Source organism: Herpailurus yagouaroundi, unplaced genomic scaffold (assembly GCF_014898765.1).
Source record: "Herpailurus yagouaroundi ecotype Mexico unplaced genomic scaffold, PumYag 355, whole genome shotgun sequence".
Taxonomy (NCBI): domain Eukaryota; kingdom Metazoa; phylum Chordata; class Mammalia; order Carnivora; family Felidae; genus Herpailurus; species Herpailurus yagouaroundi.
In genome coordinates this window covers 2,207,104-2,221,379 of record NW_024412572.1, presented here as the reverse complement: position 1 = coordinate 2,221,379, position 14,276 = coordinate 2,207,104, and the positions used below count along the sequence as shown (strand labels likewise).

General features: G+C 52.3%; 1 protein-coding gene across 1 annotated transcript in view; it reads left to right on the top strand.

Annotated features, from left to right (window-relative positions):
* The window catches only part of PLEKHG6 (pleckstrin homology and RhoGEF domain containing G6), a 16,492-nt gene extending 2,416 nt beyond the window's left edge, over nucleotides 1-14,076 (top strand). The window contains exons 3-16 of the mRNA XM_040462705.1: nucleotides 340-495; nucleotides 1,072-1,236; nucleotides 1,589-1,684; nucleotides 1,975-2,025; nucleotides 2,384-2,533; nucleotides 3,721-3,831; nucleotides 3,986-4,135; nucleotides 4,347-4,484; nucleotides 4,782-4,901; nucleotides 5,262-5,394; nucleotides 5,515-5,630; nucleotides 12,156-12,301; nucleotides 12,952-13,647; nucleotides 13,845-14,076. Of these exons, the coding sequence (XP_040318639.1) occupies nucleotides 340-495; nucleotides 1,072-1,236; nucleotides 1,589-1,684; nucleotides 1,975-2,025; nucleotides 2,384-2,533; nucleotides 3,721-3,831; nucleotides 3,986-4,135; nucleotides 4,347-4,484; nucleotides 4,782-4,901; nucleotides 5,262-5,394; nucleotides 5,515-5,630; nucleotides 12,156-12,301; nucleotides 12,952-13,647; nucleotides 13,845-13,854 (2,238 nt within the window). The 3' untranslated portion in view covers nucleotides 13,855-14,076. The remainder of the gene's footprint in view (nucleotides 1-339; nucleotides 496-1,071; nucleotides 1,237-1,588; nucleotides 1,685-1,974; nucleotides 2,026-2,383; nucleotides 2,534-3,720; nucleotides 3,832-3,985; nucleotides 4,136-4,346; nucleotides 4,485-4,781; nucleotides 4,902-5,261; nucleotides 5,395-5,514; nucleotides 5,631-12,155; nucleotides 12,302-12,951; nucleotides 13,648-13,844) is intronic.
* Nucleotides 14,077-14,276: the final 200 nt, after the last annotated feature.

Below are 14,276 nucleotides of genomic sequence, written 5' to 3'. Positions count from 1 at the left end.
GCCTGTGAGTGGGCAGATGCTGGGGGACACACACACCAGAGCCCAGGCGTGTAGGTGCCTGTGCGCCTGCTCTACAGTAGGCCCCCCACTTCTGCCCCTGGGCCCACTAGGGGAGCCAAGCTGGCATGCCCCTGCCCAGCTCCGCTTGGCCTCCCTGGCAGCAGGTGCTGTGACTCAGGGCAGGAGTGGCTCACATCAAACTGGTTTGAGGGGAGAGGTGAGCCCGCCCTGCCTGCAGCGGTGAGGGACACCGTCTGGAGTCAAGCCCCCACTACCACTCTGGGACTTCTGGGAAAAGGGAGGCCCCTCTAAGAACTTACCCTACTCCTCCTCCTCCAGGATCCCAGTCGCCGACGCTTCCAAGACTACGTCCCCTTTGCCAAGGGTTCCGGCCAGGTCCGAGGCCTGTCTCCCCTGAAGTTGCGAGAGCCAGAGCATGAGAAGAGGCATGGAGGCTATTTGGGGGCTGGCCCACCACACTCCCCCAAACTCAAGGTGAGGGGCCCCTCTTCTCCCATTCCCATGCTCATAGCCAAGCCATGGGGTCCTCCACAGATGGTCAGGGCCAAGAGCATGGCCAGCTCCTCCAAGAAGCTGGATCCGGTTCTGTCTAGAGACCCTCTCAAGGATGCATCTCCAAATCATGCTGCCTCATAAAAATGTTCATTTTAGAGGCAAATGTCAAAATGTTGCCTGAGACCACTGGTTCCCTAGTCCTGTCTGGTCTCCACCCAAAGGTCCCTCTAAAGGGTTCTGCCTCAGAAGGGCCCTACAAAGTATCTTTCTGGTCAGAGAGCCTAAGTCAGACTCCTCTGTCAGGCACCTTTCTGGAGACCAAGGTACGTCTCCATCCGTGTTTCAGCGATGCCCTTTTGCCTGTAATCCCAGCCAGGGTCAACCCCTGTCCCCCAGGCCTCCGTGTCCCCACTCACAGACAGTGCTGCTTGCCACCTCCCATTCTCAGACACACACACACACGCATACACACACACGCACATGCAGCCCTCCCCAGACCAGGGGTCTGGGTGCACAGGACATGGCCAGGACTGGTCCCCTTCTTGGCTCTCCCAGGAAGTCCCCAAGGCCCAACAACTGGAGATGAGGCTGCATACATTCAGCATGTTTGGGATGCCCCGCCTGCCCCCTGAGGACCGTCAGCACTGGGAGATAGGAGAGGGCACTGACAGTGGCCTGGTCATTGAGAAGTCCTGGAAGGAGCTGGTGCCTGGGCACAAGGTAGGCCTGGAACACAGTGTCAGTCCCTGTGGTGTCACAGACGCACACATATACCTCCCCTCTGCCCTGGAAGAGAGAAAGGCCTTGGGAAGTGGGGTCACATGGGGAAAGCATTTGGAGACATCTCGTTCTGGGTTCAACTCCTAGTTCTGCCACTGACTAGTGAGACCTTGCTCAAGACTGTAAACCTCTTTGAACCTCAGTTGGTTCATCTGTCAAATGGGGATAACATCATCTACACACTTGAGGATTAAAAGGTCATCTATGAAGTAGATCTAGTAGCATTGAACAGATGACAGCTGCTGTTCTTGTCATTATTCCCCCAACTGAGCCAGCACTGTCCCTACCCCAGGAGATGAGCCGGGAGCTTTGCCACCAACAGGAAGCACTGTGGGAGCTGCTGACCACCGAGCTGATCTATGTGCGGAAGCTCAAAATCATGACCGACGTGAGCTGCCCCCAGCTCCAGCCCAGGCCCCCACCTCAGCCACTTACCCATCTCCCTTGCATTGTCCCCCATTCCCCCAGGCCAAGAAGGGAGGACCATGGCAGGGGGTGGGAGGAAGGTAGGGGTGGGGGACAGGCAGCTAAGAGATCCCCCCCATTGGAGACCTCCCCGGGATCTTAGGAAGAAGGTTAGCAGTGGTAAATCTGGAGGTAGAGACACTTCAGAGGACTAGGCTGGGGTCCCAAAGGTAGAGGTCAGGTGCTGAGACTCTCATCTTTCCCTGCATCCAGCTCCTGGCCGCCGGCCTGCTGAACTTGCAGCGAGTGGGGCTCCTGACCGAGGTGAGTGGGTACCCTGGAGGACCCTCCACACCCCAAGCCCTGAGCCCGCAGAGTGGGAGTGGGCTTGCAGAGAGCCCCACAGGCTGCTGTCCAAATTCTCTGTTTTCTAGGACACCCCCTGCCCTCCCTGGTCCCCTTCCTGCTCTTGACCCCAAGCAGGCTGGCCTCTGCTCTTTTCCAGTGCTCAGCACAGCTGCGCCAATGTGCCAGAGAAATAGAAGGGAAAGCTCCAGCCCCTTCCATCTCTCAGCTCCCCCGCAAGTTTCATCCAAGCTTATGGTTCCTTGCCTGTCCACGGCCAGTGCTGCCTGACAGTGACCTGCCAAAGCTTGTGGCTAAGCTCTGCTCCCTCCTCCAGGTATCAGCTGAGACCCTGTTTGGAAATGTCCCCAGCCTGATTCGAGTCCACAAGAGATTTTGGGAGGAGGTGCTGGGGCCCACCCTGGGGGAGGCTCGAGCCTCAGGCCAGCCTCTGGACCCTGTCAGTCTACAAGACGGCTTCTTGACGGTAAGGCATGGCAAAGGGCCACGTGTGGCTGGGGCGGGCCTGGGAGAGCCCAGAGAGATCCTGTCTGCAGGATCAGCCTGTGCCACTCAAACCCTTCTGGGAGTTGGGGGAGTCTGAGGGCATGCCCCCACCCCCAGAATATCACCTCACCTCCTGCCCTTCATTCCACCGATACGACCTCTGTCCCAAAAGTTCTTTGGTCTTTTGGTGACTCTTTTGAAATGAAATGCAGCTATCTCAGAGAAGGGTTCCACTGAATCTCTTAACTATACAATCTTACTTCTTGGCCAGAAAGCCTCTGACAAACAGCTGCGAGAAGAATGGGGCCGAAGCAAGGCATCCCCTGGGCAACTGGCTGGGGGTGTGGGGGGGTGGGGAGGTATAAAAGGCCACAGGGCACCCAGAGCATGGAGAAATGTAATAAGAAAGCAAGAGCCCTGGGGTGCCTGGGTGGCTCAGTCGTTTGAGCGTCCGACTTCGGCTCAGGTCATGATCTCACAGCTTGTGAGTTTGAGCCCCATGTCGGGCTCTGTGCTGACAGCTCAGAGCCTGGAGTCTTTTTCAGATTCTGTGTCCTTCTCTTGCTGTGCCCCTCCCTCACTCATGCTCTGTCTCTCTTTCTTTCAAGAATAAATAAAACATTAAAAAAATTAAAAAAAAAAAAAAAAGAAAGAAAGAAAGAAAGCAAGGGGCCTGGGGTCAGACTTTCTTCCACGGTGTTACCCAATCAAGAAAATGCGGGCCTTGCAGAGCCAGAATAGGGGACAGAGGTGGGGAGACAGTCTCCTGGGAGCCATTGGTACCCCCTTCCATAGGAGTAGGGCTTCTGGGCAAGCCTCAGGTCACTACCCACCTCTGTGTGAAACCAGACCTGCTGTGTCCTGAAAACATTCCAGCTGAATTATTGATGACAGGAGAGTCCGTCCAGAGAAGCAGGGTACAGTAGGGGCTGTGCATGGGAGCTCAGAGAGTGGCCATGGGTCAGTCTCCTGGGATCTCAGTTTCTCCCTGGAACCCAGAGGGAGGGGCTGGCAGTCACGGGGGAGAGCGTCATGGAGGGTAGGGATTGGCACCAACTGGACTAAGGGTCGGTGGGAGGCTCTCTCCTCCGTGCTCCCCGTGTTCTGCAGCTGGAGCCTGTATTTCATGACCTTCTTCCCCCTGCCTGCCCGTATCTGTCCCCTCAGTTCAGCCAGCGGTTCCAGCCCTATGTCCAATACTGCCTGCAAGTGAAGCAGACCATGGCTTATGCCCAGGAACAGCAAGAGAACAATCCTCTCTTCCATTCCTTTGTGCAGGTGGGAGAGAGGGTGCCTGGGAAGGGGGCTGGGGTGGACCTGAAACAACCAGATCATCCGGCATCTCCAGCTGGGTCCAAAGCTGAGTCCAGTGATAGAATGGGGCGGCAAGGGGCCTTCAGACTCCTGACCCCCTGCCCTCCTCTGCTGGCAGTGGTGTGAGAAGCACAAGCGCTCGGGGAGGCAGATGCTGGGTGACCTACTCATCAAGCCCCACCAGCGCATCACCAAGTACCCGCTGCTGCTCCAGGCTGTGCTTAAGAGGAGCCCTGAGGCACATGCCCGGGAGGGCCTGAGCGCCATGGTATGTGGCCTGGCAGGGCCGTGCCTTGGGCGCTGGGGGCTGGTGTGTGGGAACTGATTTCCAGGAACTCTTAAGGCTCTTAAGGGTCTCTTTCCTCATACGTACGTGCCAGTGTGGTACCGACCAGCCGCCTGGGTTGTCATTGGTGGGGTGAGATGTACGGGGTAAGGAGGTGAGCTGTTCCTTCTTCCACACCCCGCCCGTCACCTAGATTGCCGCTGTGGAGTCATTCCTGCGATACGTCAATAAACAGGTGCGCCAAGGGGAAGAGCAGGAGAGCTTGGTGGCTGCAGCCCAACGCATTGGGCCCTACGAAGTGCTGGAGCCATCCAGCGAAGAGGTGGAGAAGGTGAGGGAGGGCAGGGGGAAGGGGGCTCAGCAAAACAAGGTCCCTGGGAAAGAAGATGAAGCAGAGGCCTGGAGGCTAAGGGGCAGAGGTGGCATAGAGGGCCCGTGCCCACCATTCCTTCGCCATGAGGAGGGGCTGAGGGTCAGAGTTCTAAAGAGTGAAAAGGAATTACTGGCTGCTTCCTCTCCCTCCAAGAAGGCAAGGATGAGGGGAGAAGGTGCTGGTGATAGAACAAAGACCCATGGTGGCTGGGAGGGGGAGGGGAGGCAGTGATCCTCTCCGCGCTGTGTCCCTCAGAACCTGCGTCCATTCTGCACCCTGGACCTGATGTCACCCATGCTGGGGGTCGCTCCCGAGCACACCAGGCAGCTGCTGCTGGAGGGACCCGTGCGAGTGAAGGAGGGGCGAGAAGGGAAGGTGAGGGGCTACGGGGAAGACCAGAGAAGACGGCCGGTAGACTGAAGAGAAGGGAGGGGTGCCAGGACACAGGATAAGAGTCAGAAAAGCTGGAATTGGGCAAAGAGATGTTTGTGTGTCTGTGTGTGTTGAGAAGGGGACGTGCTGTAGCTCAGCTCTGCTTGTCTGTACGCCCCTGAATCAGCCTGTAAGACAAGAGATGGGACCAAAGTGACACCCCTTCCAGCTCTAGCGTTCCATGGTTCTGTCCCTTGTGCACATGTGCACCCATGCACACACACCACGCGGGAGCCCCAGTCCACGTGCCACCCTTCCCCTGCTCCAGCTGACCCTTGTCTCTCTCTGACACCTGCCTCCCAGCTGGATGTGCACCTGTTCCTCTTCTCTGATGTGCTGCTGGTGACCAAGCCCCAACGCAAGGCAGACAAAGCCAAGGTTATCCGTCCCCCACTCATGCTGGAGAAGCTTGTGTGCCGACCACTCCGAGACCCTAGTATGTCTCTCCTGCGGGGACACTTTCCTTCTCCTTTCCTCTTGGCAAGGGGAAGGAGCAGTCAGGATGGGGATCAAATATGGTCTAGCCCTTGAGCAGACCTTCACCTTCTCTACCCAGACAGCTTCCTGGTGATCCATCTCACTGAATTCCAGTGCGTCTCCAGTGCCCTCGTTGTGCACTGTCCCAATGCTACAGACCGTGCCCGGTGGCTAGAGAAGACCCAGAAGGCCCAGGTATGTGAAAGCCAGGAGTAGAGAGCGGGGAGGGGCCCTCGGAGGTCAGAAACGGGAGCACAAGAGGGAGGGAGGAAGAGAAAGAGGCTAAGGTGGATGCAGGTTCAGTCTGGTTTGGGCCCTCAGGAGGGAGACACAGCCTTGACAAGAGCATGAAAGAAAGCCTTTGGCCAGCTACTGTGCCAGTCACTGGGAGAGCCCAAGACAGTGTCCCCTAAAGGCTTTTGTACCCTGAAACCATGATCTTCTGAACTTCATCTTCCGTTCAACATTAATGGAGCACTTGCTGGGTGCTAGGGAATCAGAAAAGAATAAAACCCCACTCCCCCGGCCCCCCACCCCCCCCCCACCCCCGGAATATGCACTGCAGCCTAGCTGAACAAATTAGTGTACAAATAATAGAAACATAGAATGGAACTATGTTCCATTAGGGTACAAATTATATTAGTATACAGATAATAGAAAACACAGAATGGAACTATGACCAAGAAGGGAGTAATTCATTCTGTCTGGTGTGTTGGTTGGGAAAGGGGACATTGCAGAGGGAGGTCTGCTGAGATACTTTCACAGAGAGGCTATTGTCTGAGCCCTGTTTGGAGGGATATCTAGGAGTTCGTGAGGAGAACAAGGATGGGAAAGAAAGTTATTCCAGATGGAGAAGCAGATTGTGCAAATGTGGGAAACATGAAACTGTGTGTGTGTTGAGAAAACCACTGGCCTCATAGTTGATATTACCAGGACAGAGCAGGCATAGTGGCAGAGAGGCCAGGGGGTAGGTACTACCAGCTCATGTCTACTACTGGGTGCTATGCTAAGGAACTTGAACTTTGTCCTATCGATGACAAGGATCGAGAGAAGGTGTTTAACAGGGCAGATTCATGTGATAAAAGCTAGAGGAATTCAAAAGATCCAAATGGAGCTGTACTAGTTACCATAAACTTAATGGCTTAAAGCAACAGAAACATTGTCTCACCGTTCTGGAGGCCAGATGTTGGTCGCCTCTTCCAGCTTCTGGTAGCTTCAGGTGTTCCTTAGCTCATGACTGCCTCACTCCAGTCTCTGCCTCTGTCTTCATGTGGCCTTCCTCTCGGTCTGTCTCTGTGTACAAATCTCCCTTTCCTGTCTCTTGTACAGACACCCTAAATCCAGGATAATCTCATCTTGAGATCCTTAACTGAAGATCTTTACACATCTGCAAAGACCCCTCTTCCAAGTAAGGTCACATTTACAGGTTCTGGGGGTGAGGACCTAGACATATCTTTCTGGAGCCTCTATTCAACCCACCATAGGAACAGAATGGCCAAAAAGTAAAGATTTGAATTGGCCTTTTAAGGATAGGGAAGACCAGGAAGAAAAGAATCAAGGGAGCAACTGGGTTGGATTATTTTGGGGACAGTGACCACATCTGTCTAAGTCTGAGCCAAGGGTTTATGTGAACAAGTGAGGAGAGGCCAGGTTTTACAGGACCCCAAAAGCTACAGAAGAGGGCAGACGGGACAAGGTTGAATTGAATTGGGTTGACAAGAGAGAGCCACCATAGATTCTTGAACAAGGGAATGCCACGGTGAAATCAGTGTGTTCATCTTGAATTGATAGCTGGCAGCGTGATAGGTGGGCTGGAGGCAAGAGAGATTGGTGGCAGGAGATTTACTGTACTAGTTTGAGTGTGAAATATTGAGGTTTAGTGTCATATTCTTAGGGACATGTTGCAAAAAAAAAAGGGAAAAGTTGGAGGGGGGCAGGTTAGAGAAAGGAGCTAGAGAAGGAAGAGGAGCCTTTGGGAGACTGTGATTAAAAACCTATATTGAGGGGCGCCTGGGTGGCTCAGTCAGTTAAGCGTCGACTTCAGCTCAGGTCACGATCTCGCGGTCCGTGAGTTGGAGCCCCGCGTCGGGCTCTGGGCTGATGGCTCAGAGCCTGGAGCCTGCTTCCGATTCTGTGTCTCCCTCTCTCTCTGCCCCTCCCCCATTCATGCTCTGTCTCTGTCTCAAAAATAAATAAACGTTAAAAAAATTAAAAATAAAAAAATTATAAAAACCTATATTGAATGCAAGAAACTCCAGGTTCAGACACCAGTTCTACCTCTTCCTAGCTGGGTGACCTTAGGTGAGTTATGTGGTCCGCTGAGTTTCCATTTCTTCACCTGCAAAATGGACATAAATAATGGCAGTCCTTGCCTCATAGAGAGGAGCCCAAAAAATCATTCTTTTTTTAAATATTTTTTTTACATTTTTATTTATTTTTGATAGACAATGAGAGACAGAGCACAAGCGGGGGAGGGGCAGAGAGAGAAGGAGACACAGAATCTGAAGCAGGCTCCAGGCTCCACACTGTCAGCACAGAGCCTGATGGCAGGGCTCGAACTCACCAACCGTAAGATCATGACCTGAGCCGAAGTTGGACACTTAACCAATTGAGCCACCCAGGCGCCCCCAAGAAGTCATTCTGATTAAGCAAGGCAGCATGCTACCAGCTCTAGGTAAATGTACCCGAATGCAGGTCACAGATTAGGGAGGACAAAGGATGATTTCCCCTTTGAAAGACAGCTTTGGCAGCCCCCTCTGTGTGAAATGAAATCAATACAAAGAGAGAAACCTGTTGGGTTGGTTGTTGCTTCCTGGGAGCGGTGGGTCTAGAGCAGAGTAACTTTTAAACAGAAGCACTTTGAAAGTGATGTGGTGGGGGCTAGGCAAGTGGACATACCTTAGGGACTCTGGGAAGTGTAGAACACAGCCCTGGGGTTCAGGTGTGGACAAAGGATGAACTATGAAAGTTGCTAAGAGAGTAGATCTTAAAAGTTGTTAACACAAGAGAAAAAAAATTTTTTTGTGAAACGTATGGTGACAGATGTTAACTAGACTTACCAAGGTGATTATTTCATTATACAAATGTTGAATCATTACACTGCACACCTGAAGGTAATATAATGTTATGTTAATTATACTTCAATTACCAAAAAAAAAGGGCATTTTGAACAAAGCAAGAAATCTTAATGTAGACTGTTTCTAAAGAATGCAACCTCATTATTTTTACAGTTAAAATCAAATTAGTGGTTCTCATAGGGCTTGCTTTAATGAATAGATAGTAATGATTTGTCCTTGGCACATTAGGTAATTAAGGCTTCTGGAACTTTTGAAAATGTGTGAAAATAGTCTTGCTCTTTAAATAATTTTAAGCATTCTTCCTGAAATCTCATCTATACTATCATATCATAATGTGGAGAGCTTATTTAAGAAAAGAAAATCCAGAACTTAGTCTCTGTTTAAATAGTGTATTAAAAACCATGAATTAGGAGAATAGAAAGTAAATATGAGGATTTTGCCATTAAAAAAAAAAAGGCATGAAATAAGAATTAAAGACGGAACCTCAAGATCTTGTGTCTTACAACCCTGTAGGACTGCCACTTCCTTGAATACCTAAAACAAGCCACAGGGCTCCCCAAGGCACCAGGTGGGGGGCCCTCACAGGAGGCTCTTTCCTTCACCACCCCACTGTCAGAATTCTGTCTTCTTCCTTTGGTTCTCAGTCCCAAAATGACACCCCCCTCCCGCCTCCCTTTAGAACCCCCAAGGGACCACTACAAACTATTGGGATTTTATTCAAACTAATTTACCTCGGGCAGTCTCACTCCTGGCTAACAGAGGAAAGGAGGTCACTTCTGATACATAACCAAGCAGTGCACAAGCTCCCTGGCCTCCCTTAGCAAAACAAAGAACACTGAAACTGAAATTAGTTTGTCCTGCTATTGTTTCACACTGAATTCTTAAAGAAAACTGCTCTCTATTGCCATCAGCCTTTGTAAACTGATAAAGGCAGTGGAATATCTATTGGTCCCCTTGATAGAGCAACCACTCAAGGGTGGGACTGTTGCTTTCTCCCCCTCACAGAAATGTAGATGTAGATTTATTCCCTGCAGCTCTAGCCAGGGCAGCTTAAACTTTTAGGGGAAAAAAAAAAATAGCTTCTCTAGGGAAGACAGACTAAATCCTGGGAAATGCCCATGGTTAGGGACTGGGAAGAGGAAAAAGGAACCAGTGACAGGAACAGAAAAGCTGTCAGAGACAGAGGTCAAAAAATGACTGGCAGGAGGCTGAAGCAGGCTGCTAAGGTAATAGCCAGAGCCCAGCTCTCACCTGTTATCTGTGTTCTTGCAGGGGTTATGTCATCTCTCCAAGCCCAGTCCCCATCTGGGGAATTGCAGTGATAGTGGGCACAGTCATGCAGGAGAGATGGGACAATTATTGTTGCTGCTTGGCATGAGGCCCAGCACTTAATGGGCGCTCCATAAATGTTTGTAATTATCATTAGAAGAAGGAGGTGATCAGTGGCGCCTGGGCGGGGCTAGGTGCTGACTAGGGAAAGGCCTCACAGCTGCTCAGAGTTCGTGGGCACTTTGAGAGATCTGTGTTAGTCCACTTGGGAACTTTGGGAGGAGCAGATGAATCTGGGAGGAACCCCAGAGGCAGTGGGGAGAAGAGGTGTTTCCTCTCAAGGCTTATGTCTTCCACCAGGGCAAAGAAAGAAGAATCATGCTGGGGGAGCCCTCCCTTCCTCTTCTCAGCTTTGTAGAGGAGCCACATTTTGGCTCAGGCACCGATTTCCTCTTCCCTTCCCAACTTGATTCTCCTCTTACCCAAGCTGAGAAGATCCTCCCAGGGTTGCTGGAGAAGCTTTGGGGTGTCTGGGGGGGGACCTCAAACAGCCCCATTCCCTGATGCCTCAGGTCCCCTCCCTCCCTGCTTTTTCCTAGGGTTGGGCCAGGGGCAACTGCCAGGGGCACGTTTAATGGAGATACTTGTATTAGATGTTCCTTACAAACCCCACCCCTTCCTCCCAGTTCTTTCCTTCCCCACACCATCCTATCCTGGACTTCCCAAACACTCCATTGAACTTGGGTCATGTGGAGCCAAGGGCAGGTCATCTCAGCCCAACAAGCAGGCTGCTCCACTCCACCCTGGCCCCAAGAACAACCCCACCCCAGCATCCTTGCTTCTTGTTCCCTCCCACATTGGAGATGAGGGAGGAGGTCACAGGACCTGGCCCTGGTGTGCTGGTTCTCTGCACCCAGGTACCATCATCCCTTGCTTTGGCCAACTGACTAATCTTATGAGACTGCTAAGAATCTTTGCACTGCTTTGTCACTCACAGGACTGAGGGACTGGAGAGCCAGAGAAAGGAAACTTGCAATATAAACCTGATGTCATTTTCCTATCCCTGTTCATCCATTTCTCCAACATGTCTACTGTCCTGACCCAGCTACCCCGTGTTTCTGGAGAGGCTTTGGGAAGGTCCAGGTGTCCAAGAGTTGTTGGTTCAGATACCTAATCTGGAGAGATAATCAAAATATTTAACCACCAGTATGGCATGGCCATCATCCAATTAAAGTGGAGCATCTTGGGAGCTTGGGAGTGTGCTAGAGGTCCCCTGCTGTGCCACATGTTATCACTGGATCTTGAAGGATGGGGTTACCAGTCCTAGGGAAAGGAGGCAGGAGGCTTGGACAGCAGCCCTTTGCTCACCAGCATGGAAGTACTCCAATATTTTAACAATGATATGGCCATACCAGTGAGTACTGATACCAGCACTGCCCGCAGCTGCCACCAGGACCTCCCTTTGCCCAGCCTGTGCCTTCAACCTGTCTGTGGGTTCTGCTGCCTTCCCTCCCCCTCCCCAAGCAGATGTCCTTTAGCAACTCTGCCCTTTAAGGCTGCCCTTGAAAGTCAATGTAGTTCCTGAACCAGGACTCAAAGAGAAGGCCCAGTCCCAGTTCTGCTTCTCTTCTCGTGGGACTTGAGGAAGTCCCTTTGTCTCTCTAAGTCTTGTTTTCTCATCTGTAAAATGGGCTAATATCCATGCTTTCCAACCTACAGGGTGATGGTGTGTATCAAATGATCACATGCATGTGGAGGTGCCCTGTAAGGTGCTTCTCAGATGTCAGTATTTTGTTCTGAGGGCACCTGTGTGAAAACTTTGAGGGAAGAAGACAGAAAATACAGTGTATCCTCCTCCATTCCTCTTGGGACGGTCTTGCTTTCATCTCTGAAGGACAGCAGAGGACAAAGCCTGACCCTGCCCACCCTGGCAGCAGGAGGAGTAATTTGAGGGCCCACCACCATTTAGAACACTTATACCACCATCACCATATATCAGGGAGGGCTCCCTGAAGGAGGGAAGAGACTGGATAGAGGGCTTAACAAGGGGGCATAAGAAGCAGGAAGAACCACACAAGCAGGAAAGAGGGTCTTCTGTTCACCTCACCCACCCCCAGAGCCAGTTGGAGGGCTCAATTCCTGGCGCCATCCCACTCTCTTTTGCCCCATGACCTTGGCAGTTACTTATCCTGAGTCTCCATTTTTCCCTAGTAAAGTAGGAGTAACAAATAATATCTGCCTCATAGCCTTCATAATATAGTCATAATCTGTGAAGATTAAATGAAATAATATGTATGTAAAGCACTTAGCACATGGGTGACGTAGAGCAAGTCTCAATAAATGAGAGCTCTTAATGAAAGTATGCCCACCCCAGATCACCCTGCAAAAGCTGAAGACAGAGGAGTATGTCCAACAGAAGAGGGAGCTCCTAGCTCTCTATCGGAACCAGGACCGGGAGGCCCCACGCACGAGGCCCTCCTCACCTTCCCCGGAGGACTCTCAGAGCAGCGCAGAGGGGAGGTAAGACCCACAGGGACCACAAGTCTCTCAAAGTAGGGGGACTGCAGGCAGGGAGAGAGGGGAGAGGAACCCACACAGCAGAGAAGTGGCAACACAGCTTCTGGGGACATTGGAAATAGACAGAGGAACCCAGGCTACTGGTTAGAGTGGAACAGGTTGGCACTAGTCAACAGTTGCCAGCGTGACAGAAACAGACACAAGAGACGCAAGCTCCTTGAGAGGAGCAGGCTCCCCAGGCCAGGGATGGAGAGTGAGAGCCAGTATGGGATTTGCAGAATGTCGCAGCTGCAAGGATCCAGAGAGGGCGAGAGGTTCGTTCACAGGAACACATCTGTTCAGCAACATGGTTAAGGAGAAGAAAGATCCATCACTGGGGGGATTGCCTCAGGGGAGCTCAGGAACCCTTCAGCAGATAGCTGAGCACCTGCTTGGTACAAGGTCCTGGGCCAGGTGCTGTGGCTAAAATACCTTAGAGGAGCTTACAGTCTAGCCAGCAAGATGAGAAAATAACCATGCATTGTAAAGGTGGTACCGAAGTAAGTTTGGAGGAGGGGCTGTTTCTGGATAGGAAGATCAAGGGAAAATTCCTGGACTTGAACTTGACCCCTCAGCACCCAACTCTGACCATTTACTCTTCCTATAAATTGTAGGACTCCAGAGTTCTCAACCGTCATCCCCCAGCTGGTGGTGACAGAAGACGTGGATGAAGAGCCTCTGTTGGTACCAGATGATACTTCAGACTCTGGCTATGGGACCCTGATCCCAGGCTCCCCCAAGGGGCCCCATTCTGTGAGCCGTCTACGCCCACAGGCCCTTCGGCGTGACCCTCGTCTCACCTTCTCCACCCTGGACCTCCGAGATGTTCCTTTGCGCCCTCAACCTCCCAACGCCCAAGCCCCCCAACGCCAAAGCGCCCCTGAACTGCCAGGGGAAGGTATCCGAAGAGGAAGCAGCCTTCCCAGGCAAGATCCACCAACCTGGTCTGAAGAAGAAGACGGGACCTCAGTAGATGGGAATGTGGTAGCAGAAACGCTGCATAGGGCCCGACTTCGGAGACAGCTCCCCCCATCCCCAACCCACACTGACTCTGCTGGGGAAAGCCCCTGGGAGTCCTCAGGGGATGAAGAAGAAGGGCCCCTCTTCCTGAGACCTGACTGCACCCCCTCCCCTCGCCCTCTCCGGGCTGAGGACATGCTCAGAGAGATCCGGGAAGAACTGGCCAGCCAGAGGATTGAGGGCATCCCCGAGCCTCAGAGGAACAACAGCCCTCAGAAGCTGACCCGGGTCCAACTGCGGAGAATGCGTGGGCCCCACATCATTCAGCTGGACACCCCCCTGTCCACATCGTAAGTGCTGAAGGGAAGGTGGCCTGGGAGGGGGTGGAGAAGCCAGTATGGAGTGAGAGGGGTACCAAAGATGTCAGTGGGGACAGAGTATAGAAGGAGGGCAATACCGGAGCAGGGGCCATGGCAAGGAAGGGTACTTAGCCTCACTCTTCACCCCACATCTGACTTTGCCTAACACCCACCTCCTTTCTTTCCAGAGAGGTGTGAGGAACACTCAGGACCTTTGGCATTTCTCCCGGAGGAAATCTCTCCCCACGAGTGCTGGTCACCTCCCCACCCCTGGACTCTACCTCAAGGACCACACTTCCCAATAAGAAGCCTGGCCCGGGCACCATGCCCTTCCTGCCCTGAGGGCTTTGGGATCAAGTGCTGTACATTTTTGTACCACAGACATACCAGAGCCCCACATAAAGTTGTACATAAAAATGACCGCCTGGTCATTACTAGATAAGGGTGGGAAGAAAGAGAACCTGATGAGGAAGGGGTCAGAGAGTGAGCACAGGCTGCTCCTTTGTCAGCTGGTATCATGGTGGTGGGGTACCTGGCCCAAGCTCAGGGCTTTTCCCAGCCCACCCCCATCAGGATCGCAGTCTCTGCCCCAGCCTCCCACACCCGCCACTCAGAAGGAC